The sequence below is a fragment of the Culex pipiens genome, chromosome 3 (genome assembly GCF_016801865.2).
Source record: "Culex pipiens pallens isolate TS chromosome 3, TS_CPP_V2, whole genome shotgun sequence".
Lineage (NCBI taxonomy): Eukaryota > Metazoa > Arthropoda > Insecta > Diptera > Culicidae > Culex > Culex pipiens.
In genome coordinates this window covers 140,957,107-140,973,629 of record NC_068939.1, presented here as the reverse complement: position 1 = coordinate 140,973,629, position 16,523 = coordinate 140,957,107, and the positions used below count along the sequence as shown (strand labels likewise).

At 36.7% G+C, this 16,523-nt stretch overlaps 1 protein-coding gene across 3 annotated transcripts in view; it reads right to left on the bottom strand.

The window, feature by feature from the left end:
- The window catches only part of LOC120417494 (maternal protein pumilio-like), a 242,128-nt gene that overhangs the window by 205,227 nt on the left and 20,378 nt on the right, over positions 1-16,523 (bottom strand). For all 3 annotated transcript variants that reach the window (XM_052709635.1, XM_039579569.2, XM_039579570.2), the window contains 6 exons: positions 10,867-11,067; positions 10,255-10,794; positions 4,630-4,871; positions 4,429-4,564; positions 477-598; positions 52-412 (listed from right to left, as the gene is read on the bottom strand). In XM_052709635.1, coding sequence (XP_052565595.1) covers positions 52-412; positions 477-598; positions 4,429-4,564; positions 4,630-4,871; positions 10,255-10,794; positions 10,867-11,067 — 1,602 coding nt within the window. The remainder of the gene's footprint in view (positions 1-51; positions 413-476; positions 599-4,428; positions 4,565-4,629; positions 4,872-10,254; positions 10,795-10,866; positions 11,068-16,523) is intronic.

Sequence of the window (16,523 nt, the reverse complement as noted above, 5' to 3'; positions counted from 1 at the left end):
CTATTCTTTTAGCAAAGTCAACAGACGCGGATCGCCCAACCCGCAACCCACCTGCGTAATCTGCGGGATCCCGCCCACGCCGTTCATCACGTGGCTCTGCATCTGGTTCAGCTGGTTCATCTGGTTCATCTGGCTGAGCTGGCTCATCTGGCTCATCTGGTTAATCATCTGGGGGTGGTACGAGCCGAGCGCGGCGGCTGCCGCCTGCTGGGCCACGTCGTTCGCTCCGCCGGCGGCACCGGCGCCGACTGCGGCAGCAGCAGCCGCTGCGGCCGCCGCCGAACCGAGCATGTGGTGCAGCGACGGGTGCTGCGGGAAGCCGGACCCGTGGTGGGACGGCGCGTCCAGCAGGGTGGAGCCGCGCGGCATTTGCTCCTCCGCGGGCGATGGCTGGCGGGAGCCGGGAGTGCGACTGGAAAGTGGGAATTTGCCGTTAGTGAGAAATCTTTCACCAAAAGGAATCTTGAAAGACTTACTTAAATCCCTTGTCGTCATCAATTCCGTTCACGATCACAACTCCGTTTGTCGAGTTCACTTCCTCCTTTTTCAAACCGTTCGATTCGAATGGCGAGTTGGCTTTATCTTTATCGTCAGATGTCTGAAAAGGAAAGAGGAAAATTTTAATTAGTATTATGGACACTACACATGAATTTTGCACCAAATTAAGATAAGATTTACGTAACTTACGAAGCTTACTTACAGTCTAAATATTGATTCGCTAAACAAGTTCCAGATTTTGCGACAATTTGTGTGTAAAACTTAAAAGAAATTTGAGGATCTCCAGCTCGAATCTTGATTCTTTCTGTTTTCTGTTTTTTATTTTTTCATCTGTATCTGGGATAGCTTCTCAAATGGTTTCTGCCGACTTCGCTTACGCACATTTGCTTCAGCTTTATTTTTTCTAAATATTTCTAAATCTTTCCAAACTCGGCAATATGAAGATCGTTCCAAAAATTTAAAGATTATTTTTCAGAAAAAGTCAGACGACAGTTAAGGTTGAGTGAAAAACATTCCAACAGTGCTCTCTGCCTTTCTAGTCATGTTAGCAACATTAACACCACCTTGCAGCAATAGGTATTTCGTAGGGCAGAAAATCATTTTTTCTAACAATTTAAAGGCCGAATCGTAAAATGGCAGGAACCTGCCAACATGAATAGAATAATTGAAACACAGAAATGTAAAATCCCTAAACGGCAGAAATGCCCATTCAGCAGATGAATAAAAAAACAAATTACATATTATTGGAATCAAATAAATGGAAGGCACCATTCGGCAGACAAGGGCAGAAAGAGTTGTTTGGCAGAACTAAAATAGATCACCCAGAAGTAATACTAAAGAAGCAATGACGTTTTAACGGCAGATTCCTAAATCTTTTTTAACGACAGAAATGTCAGAAATTACCAATTGGCAGGTTATGCAAGCAAAATTATGGCAGAAAAAGTAACGACAAAAATTAGACAATTATTATAATAAAAGATTCGGCAGGTTCCATCGGATAAACTTATTTATTCGGCAGAATGGCACTTCGGCAGATTATTATAATAAAACATGCCATTGGGTAGACTAAGGCAGTAAGAACTACTCGGCAGATTTGTTCACGGCAGAAGTTGTCATTCAGCAGCCACCAAACTGGAGAGCCGAATGATATAAGGCAGAAAAATAAACAGCAGAAATTGTACTTCGGCATACATAAATTACTGTCGAATATAATTTTCTGCCATTAACTATGAATAATTTTATAGTAGAATAAATATTACTGCCATTCAATTGTGTCTGAATAACCGTTTCTGCCATTTGATTTTGTCTTTCAAATTCTAATACAAGTAACCGAAAAAAGCTTCATCGCTTCCGAAACTGTACTTCGGCAGATTCCTATTGAAAAAGCAGAAATCGATTCGGCAGAATTCTATCAAATCGAAATATAACGTATTGAAAAGTAATGTAACAACATAAATTACTGTTAGCCAAAAAAAATTAAATAGCAGAATTAGTTATTCTACGAAAAATGCATAGTAAATGGCAGAAAACAGCAGAAATAAATGGCAGAAACTGTACTGTACTCGAACTCCCATTGCAACACCTTTTTTTACGATTTATACTGCTTCGGCAGATTCCCAACGAATCACAAAATTGAGAAAAGGACCATCCATAAACCACGTGGGCACATTTTTGGAAATCTCAACCCCAAATTTTCATCGAATCGAAACATTAAGGAACGTCGAAAATGATAATTCAGCTAATTCCTATCGAATCGAAAAATTAAAAAAGGCAGAAAACACAATGGCAGAAAAATGAGCTCATTTATTTTAGAGCAGACAATGAGTCAAAAAATCAATCGCTATCAAATTGGAGGGCCGGATAATTCATATAGCAGGAAAAATAAACTTCGGCAGATTCCCATTGCAACAGATTTTGTAACCGCTGATTCCCATCGATTCGCAAAATAAAGAAACAGCAGAACAGATCAGTTGGAAGACCAAATAAAATGGCAGAAATAGTTAGTTTGCAGTAAAAATTTATATTATTAACGTAATAGCTGAGTCCCATCGAAAACAAAATTGTTCAAGGCAGACATGCTAATTCGGCAGATTAATTTTCAAATAAAACAGAAATGGACTCTAAACAGACAAAAAATGCAAGAAAAACTTGGCGGAGAATGACCAAAATCAGAAATTGTAGAGAGGCAGAAAATCATTCCCCGAGCAGACGGAAATAACTTGGAAATAACATTTTTTGATGTTTGAAAATACTAGGCCAATAACATTTTATGTTATTTATAACAAGATTTGTTAGTCGACGTTATGATTATTTTGTTATTGGATTGTTATTGTAATAACAGATTAATAACATTTTTAGTTATTCTTCGAACAAAACTTTGTTATTATTTTTTGTTATTTTAAAAGCTAATCCGATCAACCCAATAACAGTTTCAGGTATTCTTCCATAACAAAAAAATGTTATTCCAAAGTTGTTTTGGCTTACAACCAATATCAGACCAATAACAAATTTTGTTATGATAACATATACTGTTATTAAACCCTTATGCAAAAATGGATTTTTCAAGAAGATTCCATAATAATTTCTGTTATTTTAACAATATTTGTTATTGAAATGGCATGAATTTTGTTATTACCGTCTGCCCGGGTCGTTAGCAAATTGGAAGGCCGATCGATTGAAATGACAGAAAAATTAAACTGGAAGAAATTGTCCTTCGGACGATTTTCATCGATTTTCATGATCATTCGGCAGATTTCCATTAAATAAAAAACAGAAATGACCATTCGGCAGATAAATCAAAAGGCAGATTTAACAGAAAAAAATGCATAATAGTCAGCGCAATATCATTCGCCAAAGTGCCTGGAATTGTTAACTCGTCAGATTTTGATCAGAATGAAAAATAAACAAATGTCAGAAAAAACCATTCCCAGGCAGACGGAAACATCTTGGGAATAACATTTTTTGATGTTTGAAAATACTAGGCCAATAACATTTTATGTTATTTATAAAAGGATTTGTTATTCGTCGTTATTTTTTTGTTGTTATTGGATTGTTATTGTATTCAAAGACTAATAACAGTTTTAGTTATTCTTTGAACAAATCTTTGTTTATTATTTTTTGTTATTTTAACAACTCTTCTATAACAAAAAATGTTATTCCCAAGTTGTTTTGGCTTTCAACCAATATTAGTCCAAAAACAAATTTTGTTATGATAACATAAACTGTTATTAAACTCTTTTGTAAAAACATATTTTTCAAGAAGATTCCATAACATTTTCTGTTATTTCAACAGTATTTGTTATTGAAATGGCATGAATTTTGTTATTACCGTCTGTCCGGGTTCGGCTGAAAAGCTCAATAGCAGGAATAGATATTCTGTTGAAAAAATAAAATGATCCAAGAACAAAAAAGCGGTAAAAATCGACAGTTCAGCTTATGTGGCAGAAAACGGAAATCGGCAGAAAAAAAAGTGAATTTTCCAATTGTACATTTTCAAACCGAATCTGAAGGTGAACAGTATTTTTTTAAGGTTTATCCGCATCTAACGAGTCCAACGAGCATGGTAACTTTTTATGATTGTTAGTTTAGGTGTTAAAATATTTTTTGTCATTTTACTCTTTACAGATGGATATTTTTTGCTGTTCGACTTTTTAGCAAAACAAAATCCTGGGCAATGATCAGAATAAGCAAAATCCTACGTAAGATTTTACATGACCTGGAGCTTCCGAAGAAAACAAACTGATTTGAATAGCAAAAAATGCTGGAAATGGTCGTTGATAGAGTAACACTTCTTCAAGTTTAAGTTCTATTCGACCAGATCTGATCAAACGATGCATTTATATTTATTAAATGTTTTAATTTAATCTCATCAAGTATATATAATAGATAAAACATCGTCCAACAAACTTGGCAAAGTCCAACGTTCCTCACCTTGTCATTATCATCGAATTTCAATCCCTTAAATCGAGGTTCTAGGCTAGCAAGCGGGCTCTCCTTGTTCGTGGGCGATCCGCCCAGTACGTACTCGACCATCTTGACGCCGAGGCCACCCGTCGAGTCTCGTGGGCTAAAAAAGAAGTAAACAAATTTAGATATTTTGATGTTACTAAGAGTGTTTAACCTTGAACTCACCTCAAAATCCCCGTCGACCCGGTCGGGTTCGTGTCCGGTGCGTGCGGGAAGATGCGCCGCGAGGCCAGGATCGCGTCGCCCTGCGTGGACCACGTCGAGTCGCGCCACACCTGGTGGTCGGTGCTGCCGTGCAGCTGGAGCGGTGCCAGCGGCCCGGTCGCGCCCGCTCCGGTGGCCACCTTGACGTCGTTGCTGCTGCCACCGCCCTTCTCCCACAGCTTCTTCGTGGCCGACGTGTTAATCTGTGGAAGACACCAAACAAAACAATAGTTATTGAGCATGTGTGGTGACAATCCCCCTTTTTCCCCTACATTTGACGTCATCGAATTAAGACAAAAGGGGAAAGCAGCTGCGGCAGTGACCAATTTTGCATTCAAGGATGGAAGATGAAACAGAGAGGAAAAGAGAGCCAAAGGCGGAAAGAAAAGTTTTCTGCCGGTGATCAATAATTACCGGCCGGCGAAGCCCGTGAAACAAAACGCTCTGCGGCGACCTACAAAATGGCAATGGAAGATGAGCTTCAAGAGATCGGTGGCGTGAGAATTTGAGCAGTAATGGTAATGGCGGGGGACCATGACAGACCATCTACCGTCTCAAGGTAGAACAGTCTCTTCTACCGGTTGATCGGTGGTGTAATTAGCTTGTGGTGAGCAATAGCAATGCCTTACTTTATACAATTTCTGGTCTTTTGTTGCAATTCTACGATTCGCAACTTTTGCCTTTCCCATTGAGGGAAAGGTTACACAGCAAAAAATCCGATGGTAAAATCGCATGCAAAAGCATGCACATCACCTTCGTCAAAAAGACACTTAAAGTTTTGTAAACACAAAAAAAAAGTTGCAAGCGACGGGATTCAAACCCAGCACCAACAGTACGAACTGGCGCCTTAGCCCGCTCGGCCATCAGACCGATGAGGAATGAAAAGGATAAACCCATATATGAGCTTGACATTTCGGACAAGTAGGTTTCCCATACTAATGGGCTACATATTTCAGGGTGTAATATTACATATAATTTCATAAAATAATGCAACATTTACTTTACACCCAGGCCTTTTACACGCAGCTGGATTACTACTTTTTTTTCTGTGATACGATTCATTCAAAACATGTTTTTTTTTTCAAATAACCACGACAACGATCAACCAGTGCAAGCAGCATTGAACTGATTTTGACCCGTTTTTGAATCTTATAGATCTAAACTGTCAATATTTAAAAAACATGTTAATTTCTCAGTTTTGGTTATTGTTTTCATAAGAATGACTACCAGAGCTGGTTAACTTGTTTAATTAAATTAAGTAAATCGGCCAAATTACTAAACCAAGGTTTATTCAATTGAATCTGTTCCAAATCTGGTTTAACTTTGCTTCGCTTCGAGACTTGGGGACAAGGGAAATTCTCCACGATATCCCGATTTTTTGGGAACTGAATTGTCTAACAGTCACCGAACCGTCCATAAAGCGCGTAGTTTTTTTGCTTTTTTTTGTAAATTGTTGTGGCCTGAACCACAACACGCCCTTTTTCCCATATTTACCATCTCTGTTTGGCGATATAAGACAATAAAACTTATGTACGTCAACAGGTAAACGCAATGACTAAATCTAGGAGATAAAATGAAGTTAAGTCGATAGGTAGTCAATTATAATACTAGGGAGGTAGTTGATCTACCGACATGGAAATACTTAATAAAGGTGAGCTCGTCCTTGGACGAGCAGAGTTGAAGTACAACGGAACAAGTGTACATTGTTTTATATTAAAGAAAGTCCGCGATAATAAATATTTAACAAAATTTCAAGCAACACCTCGATTCTAAAATGTCTATGTGGTTTATGGATAGCCCCCACTATAAGCGTTCAAATTATTCAGTAGCTAACAATTCTTCCAAAACGATCATTTTTTTTTTCTTGAAAATTTGATTTTTGATCGGTTTGGTGTCTTCGACAAAGTTGTAACTATGGATAAGAATTACACTGAAAAAATGATACAAGGTTATTTTTTTGTGATTTTTAATCACACTTTTTGTGACTAAAACTTGATTTGCAAAACGAAGACATTTTTAATATTCTGATATGTTTCAGGGGACATCAACTGCCAACTTTTCAGATATTTCCAGAACGGGCAAAAAATCTTTGACCGAGTTATGATTTTTCGAATCAATACTGATTTTTTCAATAAATTGTAATATTGGTCGCACAAACTTTTCAATTTCATTTTATGATGTAGAACCGAATTTGCAATCAAAAAGTACTTCAGTGAAATTTTGATAAAGTGAACCGTTTTCAAGTTATAGCAATTTTTAAGTTTTTTTTTTTTAAATAGCTGCAGTTTATCATATTTTTAAAATTAGTGTTTGTTCACCTTTGAAAAAAAAATTGAAATGCGGAGAAAATTCTTTATATTTTGCTTTGTTGATACGACATTTAGTTGCTGAGATATTGCCATGTAAAGGTTTAAAAACAGGAAAATTTATGTTTCGATATTTCGATACGTCGATATCTCAGCAACTAATGGTTCGATTTTCAATGTTAAATTATGAAACATTTGTGAAATTTTCCGATTTTTTCGAAAACAATAATTTAAAAAAAATCAAGCATAACATTTCAAAAAGGCAAAAAATTGAACGTTTTTCTGTCAATTGTCATTTAATTTGATTGAAGTAAACACAAACACTAAAAAATCTTAATTTTGCTTTGGCAGGAAGGGGCAAAAGAATTAAGACGAAAAAAATATGTAAAAACCTTACGTAGGGGAACAGCATCTAATTCCAGCGTGCCTCTAATGTTGGCAGGTCAGAACGTTCAATTAAAGCTAATTAAAAGCGTTTTCAACTGAAATCGAGTGATAAATAGCTCAATAATAAGAAGTGAGCAAGCAAGTTTCTATCAAAAGTTTTGCAAAATTAGTTGTTTAAATAGTGAAAATCAGCAAATTGGATGGAGTTAGGAGCGATTGCTTAACCTGCCAAACATACGAGAATTTCCCCTAAATTGTAATTGAGTTCTTTCAAATATTTATAATTTTAGCACATTTCAAAAAAAATGTTCCACTTTACATCAAGTTAAGACAATATATACTTCAACTTGAATTGAGGGAATTCCCGGAATGATTGTAAATTTCCCGGGAAACGAAAAATTTTACGCTCTATTCACCCCACAATTTGAGTGAGTGGGACACGCTCTTCGTTTACAGAGCTTATATGCCCTTTTGAAATGTTAGTCTCCGATTCTGTTACAGTCTTAAACAAATATTTTCAAGCACTGTTTAGCTTGTTTACAAAAAAAGTGTCCAAAAGTGAAGGAGGTACTGGACTATGACAGACACACTCGCAAACTTTTTCGTGTTTGACAGTTTGCCAACCTCGCAAGCAAAGCAAAATGAATGCAGGCTGACGTTTCTGCAAACAAATGCAGGCAAACTGTTAAAAAGTGTGAAATTGTTTGTTTGTCAAAGTCTAATACCTCCATGGGAAAGGTCTGATCGATTTTGTTTCTTTAGCAATGGTGTAGGACTTTTCAGAAAAAAACATGAGTTCATTTCATTTTTAACAACAAAAATATAATTTTGCGAAACTTTAGCCCCATCGATATTTTTTTTTTTTTTTGAAATGATTTAATGGACAAAAAGTTCCAACTTTTAAGCTGCAGTGCATGCGGAACAAGATTTTTTTAACAAATAGTGAATTTTGAAAAGTTAGGAAAACGATTGTTTTCCAAAAATAATTTTTGAGTGGGCTTTTGTGGATATTTGATGCAAAGCACCGCTTCCAAGTTATGTTAAATCTGACGAAAGATGTGTCTTTTTCAAATTTAAAAATAGAGTCTATTCTTGATCATCTCTGCGAAAAATATTTTCAAATAGCTGAGAGAAAAAAAATTCAACAATTTTCTTTTGTTTTACACTGTGTTAAAATACTTAAAAACCAAAAAAATAAATAATTTTTTAAACGATTAAAAAAAAAACAAAAAAAATAATCTGAATCATACAATTGTCTAATTTTGCTTCTTTCTTGACATAAATCAGTACTAAATAACTGGCTACAGCTAATGCGCATTTAAAAAGCAGTCAAATGTCAGCAAACAATAACAAAGCAAAATGATCAAGGGGTAAAATTGTTTTAAAAGAAATTTTGAGGCACATGCAAAGAAGTTTCAAATGGGTAAGCTCTAGAAAAAAAATATTAGTTATTTTATTTCCACTATAATAAAAAAATGCATTGATTATCTCCTCGTAAATCTTAGATCAGTGAACAAGTATTGTAATCTAAAATATTAAAACATTTTTTTTGAAACCAACAATAAATAGTGCAATGAAAAAAAAAAATTTTGTAGTGTTAACATTTTGCTGAAGACACCAAACTGATCCGAAAATTAGTTTTCAAGATTTTTATACATTTGCATACCCATTTTTTATGGCCATCTTTGACATTTGTGACAAAAACTAAAAGAAATTAAAAATTCGATCTGCGAAAAAAAAACGAGAATTATTCCCATAAATTTACTTCGGGTTCGATATTTCAGCCAGCTAGATACATTGGATTGGTTGAATTACAGGAGATTTCTTCAATCCAGCAACCGGAAAAAGAGCTCACGTTCATTCGCACCAAATTGGAGAAGGGGAGAATCTCCGCCAAAGCTCTGCGCCAAGCAGCCAAGTGTCGGCGTGTTCTGGAAGAGTGGTCTCCGCAAAAATAAAAATAATTAAATTAGCATTTGAATTTCAAATTTATAATTGCCGCTGTTCGGCGCAGCAGCAATACGCGATGTTGATCAGCACAAGTCGGGTGAAAGTAGAACGAGCGATTCCTAATTATTTGAGGCGTTGCATGCGATTACGGAGGTCTTCTCAGAACCGGCTACCGCTAGATATGCTCCATGTATGGCCAAAGACACCAGCAAGAACAACTCGGCTCGAGAAGGTCGCTGCGAAGGAGTTCACAGTCCCAGCTAGAGCACAGACAACTTGGAACGAACGCGACTAGAAAAGGAAGCACACGTACAAAAAAGAAGCTCGCAAAACGTGGGGCAAGAGAAAAAGAAGAAGAAAAAACCTCGATAAGAGCTGGACAGCGGCGCGCAAGCACCACAGTCAAGGCCGGCCAAGAGTCGTCAACCGCGCGTACTCACACACAGAGTACGTACAGAGCAGGTGAGACAACATTCGTCTGGGGTGGGAACCCAGTCGTCAAACCGGGTAGCGACCGGCTGGGTTTGCTGCTTCCCACTTTGGAGTAGACATTTAAAGAGCTTAACAGGTAATATGAGGGGCATTGGTCGCTTACAGCATAGTTGACTGCTATTTATTTGGACATCTACTGCAGATAGCGAGGGAGCCTTTGCCAAAAAATACGGTAACCCACGGTCATTGTATCGTATTCCGCGCGGCCCCCAAAAATGGGGACAACACCGCCGCAGCAGCTGTCTGCAGCTTTCGAACCTCCCATCTCCCACACCACAATCGTTGCCTCCTTCCCCCCCATCGTAGAAGAGCAAAAGTAGAGCAAACTCAATCAAACATTAATCTGTTCGCTATTGGGGGCCCGTGCGCTGGGGCCAATTTTCACCCCAACCCAGCCACCAGGTTGAGGTCACTGCTGCTGCTGCTGCTGCTATTGTTAACCCACACTCACCGCGGCGTTGTTCCGTGCAATGTACTGGTTCTGGGGCGCCAGCACGCCGTACTGCTGCGCGCCGCCCCCGAGATACACGAGCTGCTCCTGGCCGGGCGGCCCCGGCGGCTTCTGGACGACCCCGTTGACGTTCACGTTCGGCGGGTGCAGGTGGTCGTACATGCCGGCCGCGCCCTGCATCTGCATCTGCATCGTGGGCACGTTGCCCATGGCGGCGGCAGCGGCGGCCGCGGCCGTGTGGTTGAGCATTGTCTGGTTGAGATGGTTCTGGTGGTGGCTGGCCAGGTGGTTCGCCAGCTGCTGGTGCTGCTGCGACGGATGGTTCATCATCGAGAGTTGCTGCTGGTGCTGTTGAAGCTGTTGTTGCTGCTGCTGCTGCTGCTGTTGTTGTTGCTGCTGGGCCACGGCGTTGGCGTGCTGATGCTGTTGGTGCTGCTGGTGGACCTGGTGCTTCGTGACGGACGAGATGGTCGGCGGCGGAAGCAGCCCTCCGGTGCTGTGGTTCGTCAGCGTTGGGTTGTACTTCCACTTGTCTTGGTTCTGCGAAGGTAACAAAAAAAAACACTTTTCTTAGCAACGCCGCTCACAAGGCACACCGGCACTAGTACTCACGTCGATAATGGCGTCATCGCCGGACGCCCACCGGGACTGCTTCTGGGCGAACTGGTTGAACTCGGTCTCGTTCGGGTGCCGCTGGAACACGTACCCGACCGCGGCGTCGTCCTGTGACCGGATCGGTGCCGCCCCCCGTCCGCCCCCGTCGTCGTGCCCGCCGAGCAGCTTCATCGCCTCGGGCTCGAGTGGATGCTGCAACTGAAAAGTGGAGGAAAAAAAAAAACAAGTAAGAAACCAAAACATAAACAGTTCGATTAATAAAATAAGAAATTACGAGCTCGCGACGGTCAGTGAAACATTTTAGACTTGTAGGATTGTGTGCAGTAGGTAGATACAGTGAGAACGAGAACAGGGGAACGCGAGCAGTTCAGTCCTTCCTAGCTTTGGGAACTCGTTGAAAGCTGGTTTGGCTTGTGGATGCTGCGTGTTGTTTTGGCGTTGATTGCATGAAGCAATTTATTCTCCCCTTCGGCAGCAAACTGAACTTCAGCTATTAAATCAACATTTTCAGATGTTTCAACAATGGAGAGTTGCTTGCTCACTTTTATTTGAGCTATTTATTACTTTGGAACAGTCAAAAACACTTTATATAAGCTGTAATTCATGATCAAAGTGCTGATAGGCCGATAATAGAAATAGGCTGAGAAAGGGTATAGTTCACCTACAAAGCATATGACAATTCTCTGCGACATCGTTTTTTTTTTAGAATTTTAATTTTGGTATTTTTTAATCCGGCTGAAACTTTTGTGGTGCTTTCAATATGCCCAAAGAAGCCATTCTGCATCATTAGTTTGGGAGCATTCTTTTATTACGTAACGCAAAAAATCGGATTTTTAGCCCCCTTTCCCCCTCCCCCCCCCCCTCGTAACAAAATTTCTATACAAATTTTAAAAACTCTAATAATTTTGAAAATTTTGAATTTTTTTTTTTAATTTTGAAAATTATGTATGGAGCGTAACACGACCTCCGACCCCCCCCCCCTCCCTCCCCTGCGTTACGTAATAAAAGAACGCTCCCTTTGTCCATATAATTTTCTATACAAGTTTGGCAGCTGCCCATACAAAAATGATGTATGAAAATTCAAAAATCTGTATCTTTTGAAGGAATTTTTTGATCGATTTGGTGTCTTCGGCAAAGTTGTAGGTATGGATACGGACTACACTGGAAAAAAATAATACACGGTAAAAAAAATTTGGTGTTTTTTTATTTAACTTTTTGTCGCTAAAACTTGATTTACAAAAAAACACTATTTTTATTTTTTTTTATTTTTTGATATGTTTTAGAGGACATCAAATGCCAACTTTTCCGAAAATTCTAGGTTGTGCAAAAAATCTTTGACCGAGTTATGAATTTTATAATCAATACTATTTTTTTCAAAAAATCGAAATATTGGTTGCAAAAATTTTTCAACTTCATTTTTCGATGTAAAATCAAATTTGCAATCAAAAAGTACTTAAGTGGAATTTTGATAAAGTGCGCCGTTTTCAAGATAAATCCATTTTTAGGTAACTTTTTTCAAAATAGTCGCAGTTTTTTTTTAATAAATGCACATGTTTGCCCACTTTTGAAAAAATATTTTTGAAAAGTTGAGAAAATTCTACATATTTTGCTTTTTTGAACTTTGTTGATACGACCATTAGTTGCTGAGATATTGCCATGCAAAGTTTCAAAAACAGGAAAATTGATGTTTTTTAAGTCTGACCCAAACAATTCACCCTTTTCTAATGTCGATATCTCAGCAATTAATGGTCCAATTTTCAATGTTAAAAAATGAAACATTCGTGAAATTTTTCCGATCTTTTCGAAAACAATATTTCCAAAAAAATCAAATCAAGGCTAACATTTCAAAAGGTCAAAACATTCAATATTACGCCCTTTTAAAATGTTAGTCTTGGTCACTTGCATGGCAATATTTGAGCAACTAAGGGTCGTACGTATCAACAAAGTTCAAAAAAGCAAAATATAGAGAATTTTCTCAGCTTTTCAAAAATATTTTTTCAAAAGTGGACAAACATGTGCTCTACTTTAAAAAAGTGAAAAACTGCGACTATTTTCAAACAAGTTACCTAAAAATGACTTTAACTTGAAAACGGTGCAGTTTATCAAAATTGAACTGAAGTAATTTTTGATTGCAAATTTGATTTTACATTGAAAAATGAAGCTGAAAAATTTTTGCGACTAATATTTCGATTTTTTGAAAAAATCAGTATTGATTGAAAAAATCATAATTCGGTCAAAGATTTTTGCACAACCTGGAATTTTCTGAAAAGTTGGCATTCTCCATACCTAGAACTTTGCCCAAGAAACCGAATCGATCAAAAAATTCCTTCAAAAGATACAGATTTTTGAATTTTTATAATTTTTATTTCAAGGACAGCTGCTGGAAAATTATATGGACAAACGAATAATGCAAAATGGCTTCTTTGGGCATCCCAAAGTTTTAGTAGGATTGAAAAATACAAAAAAAAAATATTTTTTGGAGTCGGAGTCGGAGTCCCTTCAAAAACCAAGAAAAGAAATAGCTGCGCAGACAGCAATGGATTTTTCAATAGTTCCAACATATTTTGAACATTAAACAAAATAAGCTATTTTTTATTCATAAAACTTATTTTTTTAGGTCATCTTAGGTGCTGCGACCGAGTCAACATCTAATAAATAATACATAGCAAAACAACACCTTACACTCCATACTTCGAGATCATGTAATTAGCTGAGCAATTTGTCATGGAATCGGCCAGTTTTGTGTATTTTTTTAATTGACTAAAATTTTGTGGGTTTCTTCCCTTGACCACAAAAGGAAATATTCGAAAATCTGTATCTTTTGGAGAAATTTTCTGATCGATTTGGTATCCTCGACAAAGTTGCGATATTAATGAGGACTGTTTTGTAAAAATAGGTACACGATCCTGTTTTTGTCGATTTTTAAATAATTTTTTGTACAAAAAATCAATTTCCCAAAATCCGTATCTAATAATTTTTTAAAAGAAATGTTTTAATTCAGGGACAAAATCTTGCAACAAGATCCATAGAGATGTACGGAAAAAAAATGTTGCAGTCGTGTTTTGATTTTTCAAAGGTGATTTTTGGAAAGTAAAAATCTTACTTTTTTTAACGTTTAAGTGCGTCGTTTTCGAGATATAGCCACACGAAGTTTGATTTTAACTAAACATTTCACCTTTTCGATTTTTTAAAATTGTGTCCCTCTGTGAAAATATTTATGTAATTCGAAAAGTTCAAAAATGTCTAACTCCTGCAATTAATAATTCAATTTGCAATCTAAACAAATTCAACATTTTTTAAATTTTCTGATCTCTTCGAAAATATATATTGATTTTTTTTATAAAGACTAAAATGAAAAAGTGTTATATTAAATATTTGGAGTAAGTATTTAAAATATATATAACTCGATAGCAATTGTTTTCCGTATTTTTCTATGACTCAAAAGTTACGGGTTGGTGTCCCTTGAAACTAGAGGTGGGCAAAATCGCTATTTTTAAGGAGCCGCTCATTTTCGTTCGCTCATTAAAAATATCCGCTCTTTTGAACGGCTCTTTCGCTCTTTTTCAAATATTTGATCGAAATGTTTTTTTTAAGAATCGTGTGATTTTATTGTTCGAAATGTTTGATCGAAATGTTTTTTTTAAGAATCGTGTGATTTTATTGTGGGTCTCGTGGCGCAGGGGTAGCGGCTTCGGCTGCCGATCCCGATGATGCTATGAGACGCGGGTTCGATTCCCGCCTTATCCACTGAGCTTCTATCGGATGGTGAAGTAAAACGTCGGTCCCGGTTTCTCCTGTCTCGTCAGAGGCGCTGGAGCAGAAATCCCACGTTAGAGGAAGGCCATGCCCCGGGGGGCGTAGTGCCAATAGTTTCGTTTCGTGATTTTAAAAGTTATTTCACACTGGACTTTTACAAATTATTTGATAAAAAAAATTAAAACTGAAAACGAGAAAATGTCCTGGAAACCCAAAGGTCTTGGCGGTCTCTATGTCAAGATTTCGACTCGAACCTAACAATCGAGTAATTGAATGGCATCCAAACTTAAATCCAGGATGTTGTAAAAATTGCTATTGATTTTAAAATTGCGTTTATTTCTGCAAGAATTAAACTAATGCTGATATTTTGTATGGAGAAAACATTCTGTGAACTCTTTTCTACATTCTGATTTAATCGATAAAGTCTATAAACGCTAAAGTCGATTTGGACAGAAGGATTTTTTTTCCAAAATCTCTAAACTATTCAGAAGATTTTTGATAATATTATGCAATTAGAAATGCTCAAATTTGTATTCCGGTAATACTTTAATTTATAATCAGTTGTAAAGTGGAAAATATTTTCATGTTGTTTAAAAAAAAATTTTTTTTTTGTTTTTAATAGGCATTGAAATATTTGAAATTGCATTTTGAATTCTCAAAAACAAATTTAATACTTTTTTTTTTTTTTTTGAAGTCCAATAAATTATATTTATAACATAAATCATGCCATCTTGGGCCGGTTCTTTCAAAAGACCGAAGTTTATAAAAGAACCGCGGTTCTTTTTTTGTGAGCCACGGTTCTTTTGCTCTTTTCAGTGAATCAGCTCTTTGAGCGGCTCGCTCTTTTTTTGCCCAACTCTACTTAAATCGAGGACTTTGGAGAAATTTCTATTAATTTTAAAATGGCACTGCCAAAATTGAACTCATGATGATATTATATTAAGAGTAAATATACTGTTAACTCTTTTCTACATTCTGATTTGATAAATAAAGTCTATAAACGCTGAAGTTTATTCGGCCAAGAGGGTTTATTTTTTCCTAAATCTCGAAGCTATTTAGTAGATTTTTGCTAATAATTTACAAGTTAGGCAATTTGAAATGCTCAAATTTTTATTCGGGGAATACTTTAATGTACGATGAATGCAATAAAAAAGTTTCTTCATTTAGTTTTAAAAAACATTTACTTTTGGAATTTAAAAAAAACAGTTGGAAACTGAAAATATAAGCTTGAAAACTATCAAGTGGTGTTCACAGATTGACATCAATTCTATTGAGAGTCTTTCAATATATATTGATAAGAAAGTTGCTATAGACTCTCCAATGAAATATCAGCTCTGAAAATGTCGTTTAATCATAAAGTACTTGAAAAAATACATTAAGGGACAATGTTGGGATTATTTTTTTATTAGCGTTGAAATATTTGAAATTGTATTATCAATTCTCAAAAACAAATTTAACACTACAATTTGATAGAAATTCAATAAATTATATTTATAACAGGTTTAAAAATTATTCCATTTTGGAACGGTTCTTGCAATAGACCGGAGTTTAAAAAAGAACCGCGGTTCATTTTTTGGGAGCCATGGTTCGTTCGCTCTTTTTAATGAACCGGCTCTTTGAGCGGCTCGCTCTTTTTTTGCCCACCTCTACTAGAAACAAAGAAAAGCGGGCGGATTTTGAAATTATTTTTATTGATTAAAAAATCGGCAAATTTAGTTGTGTTTCTTTGTACTTATTTTTTTTTCCAAATTTACAACAAAAAAAAAACAAAAAATACATGTAAAAAATCTCTAATTTTTCAGCTAGAATTTCCTTAACTTTCTGAACTTAAAAATACTTTAGAAATTTCTATTTGTTAAACACCTCATTTGAAATCATTTTTAAAGAAAATCCATCTA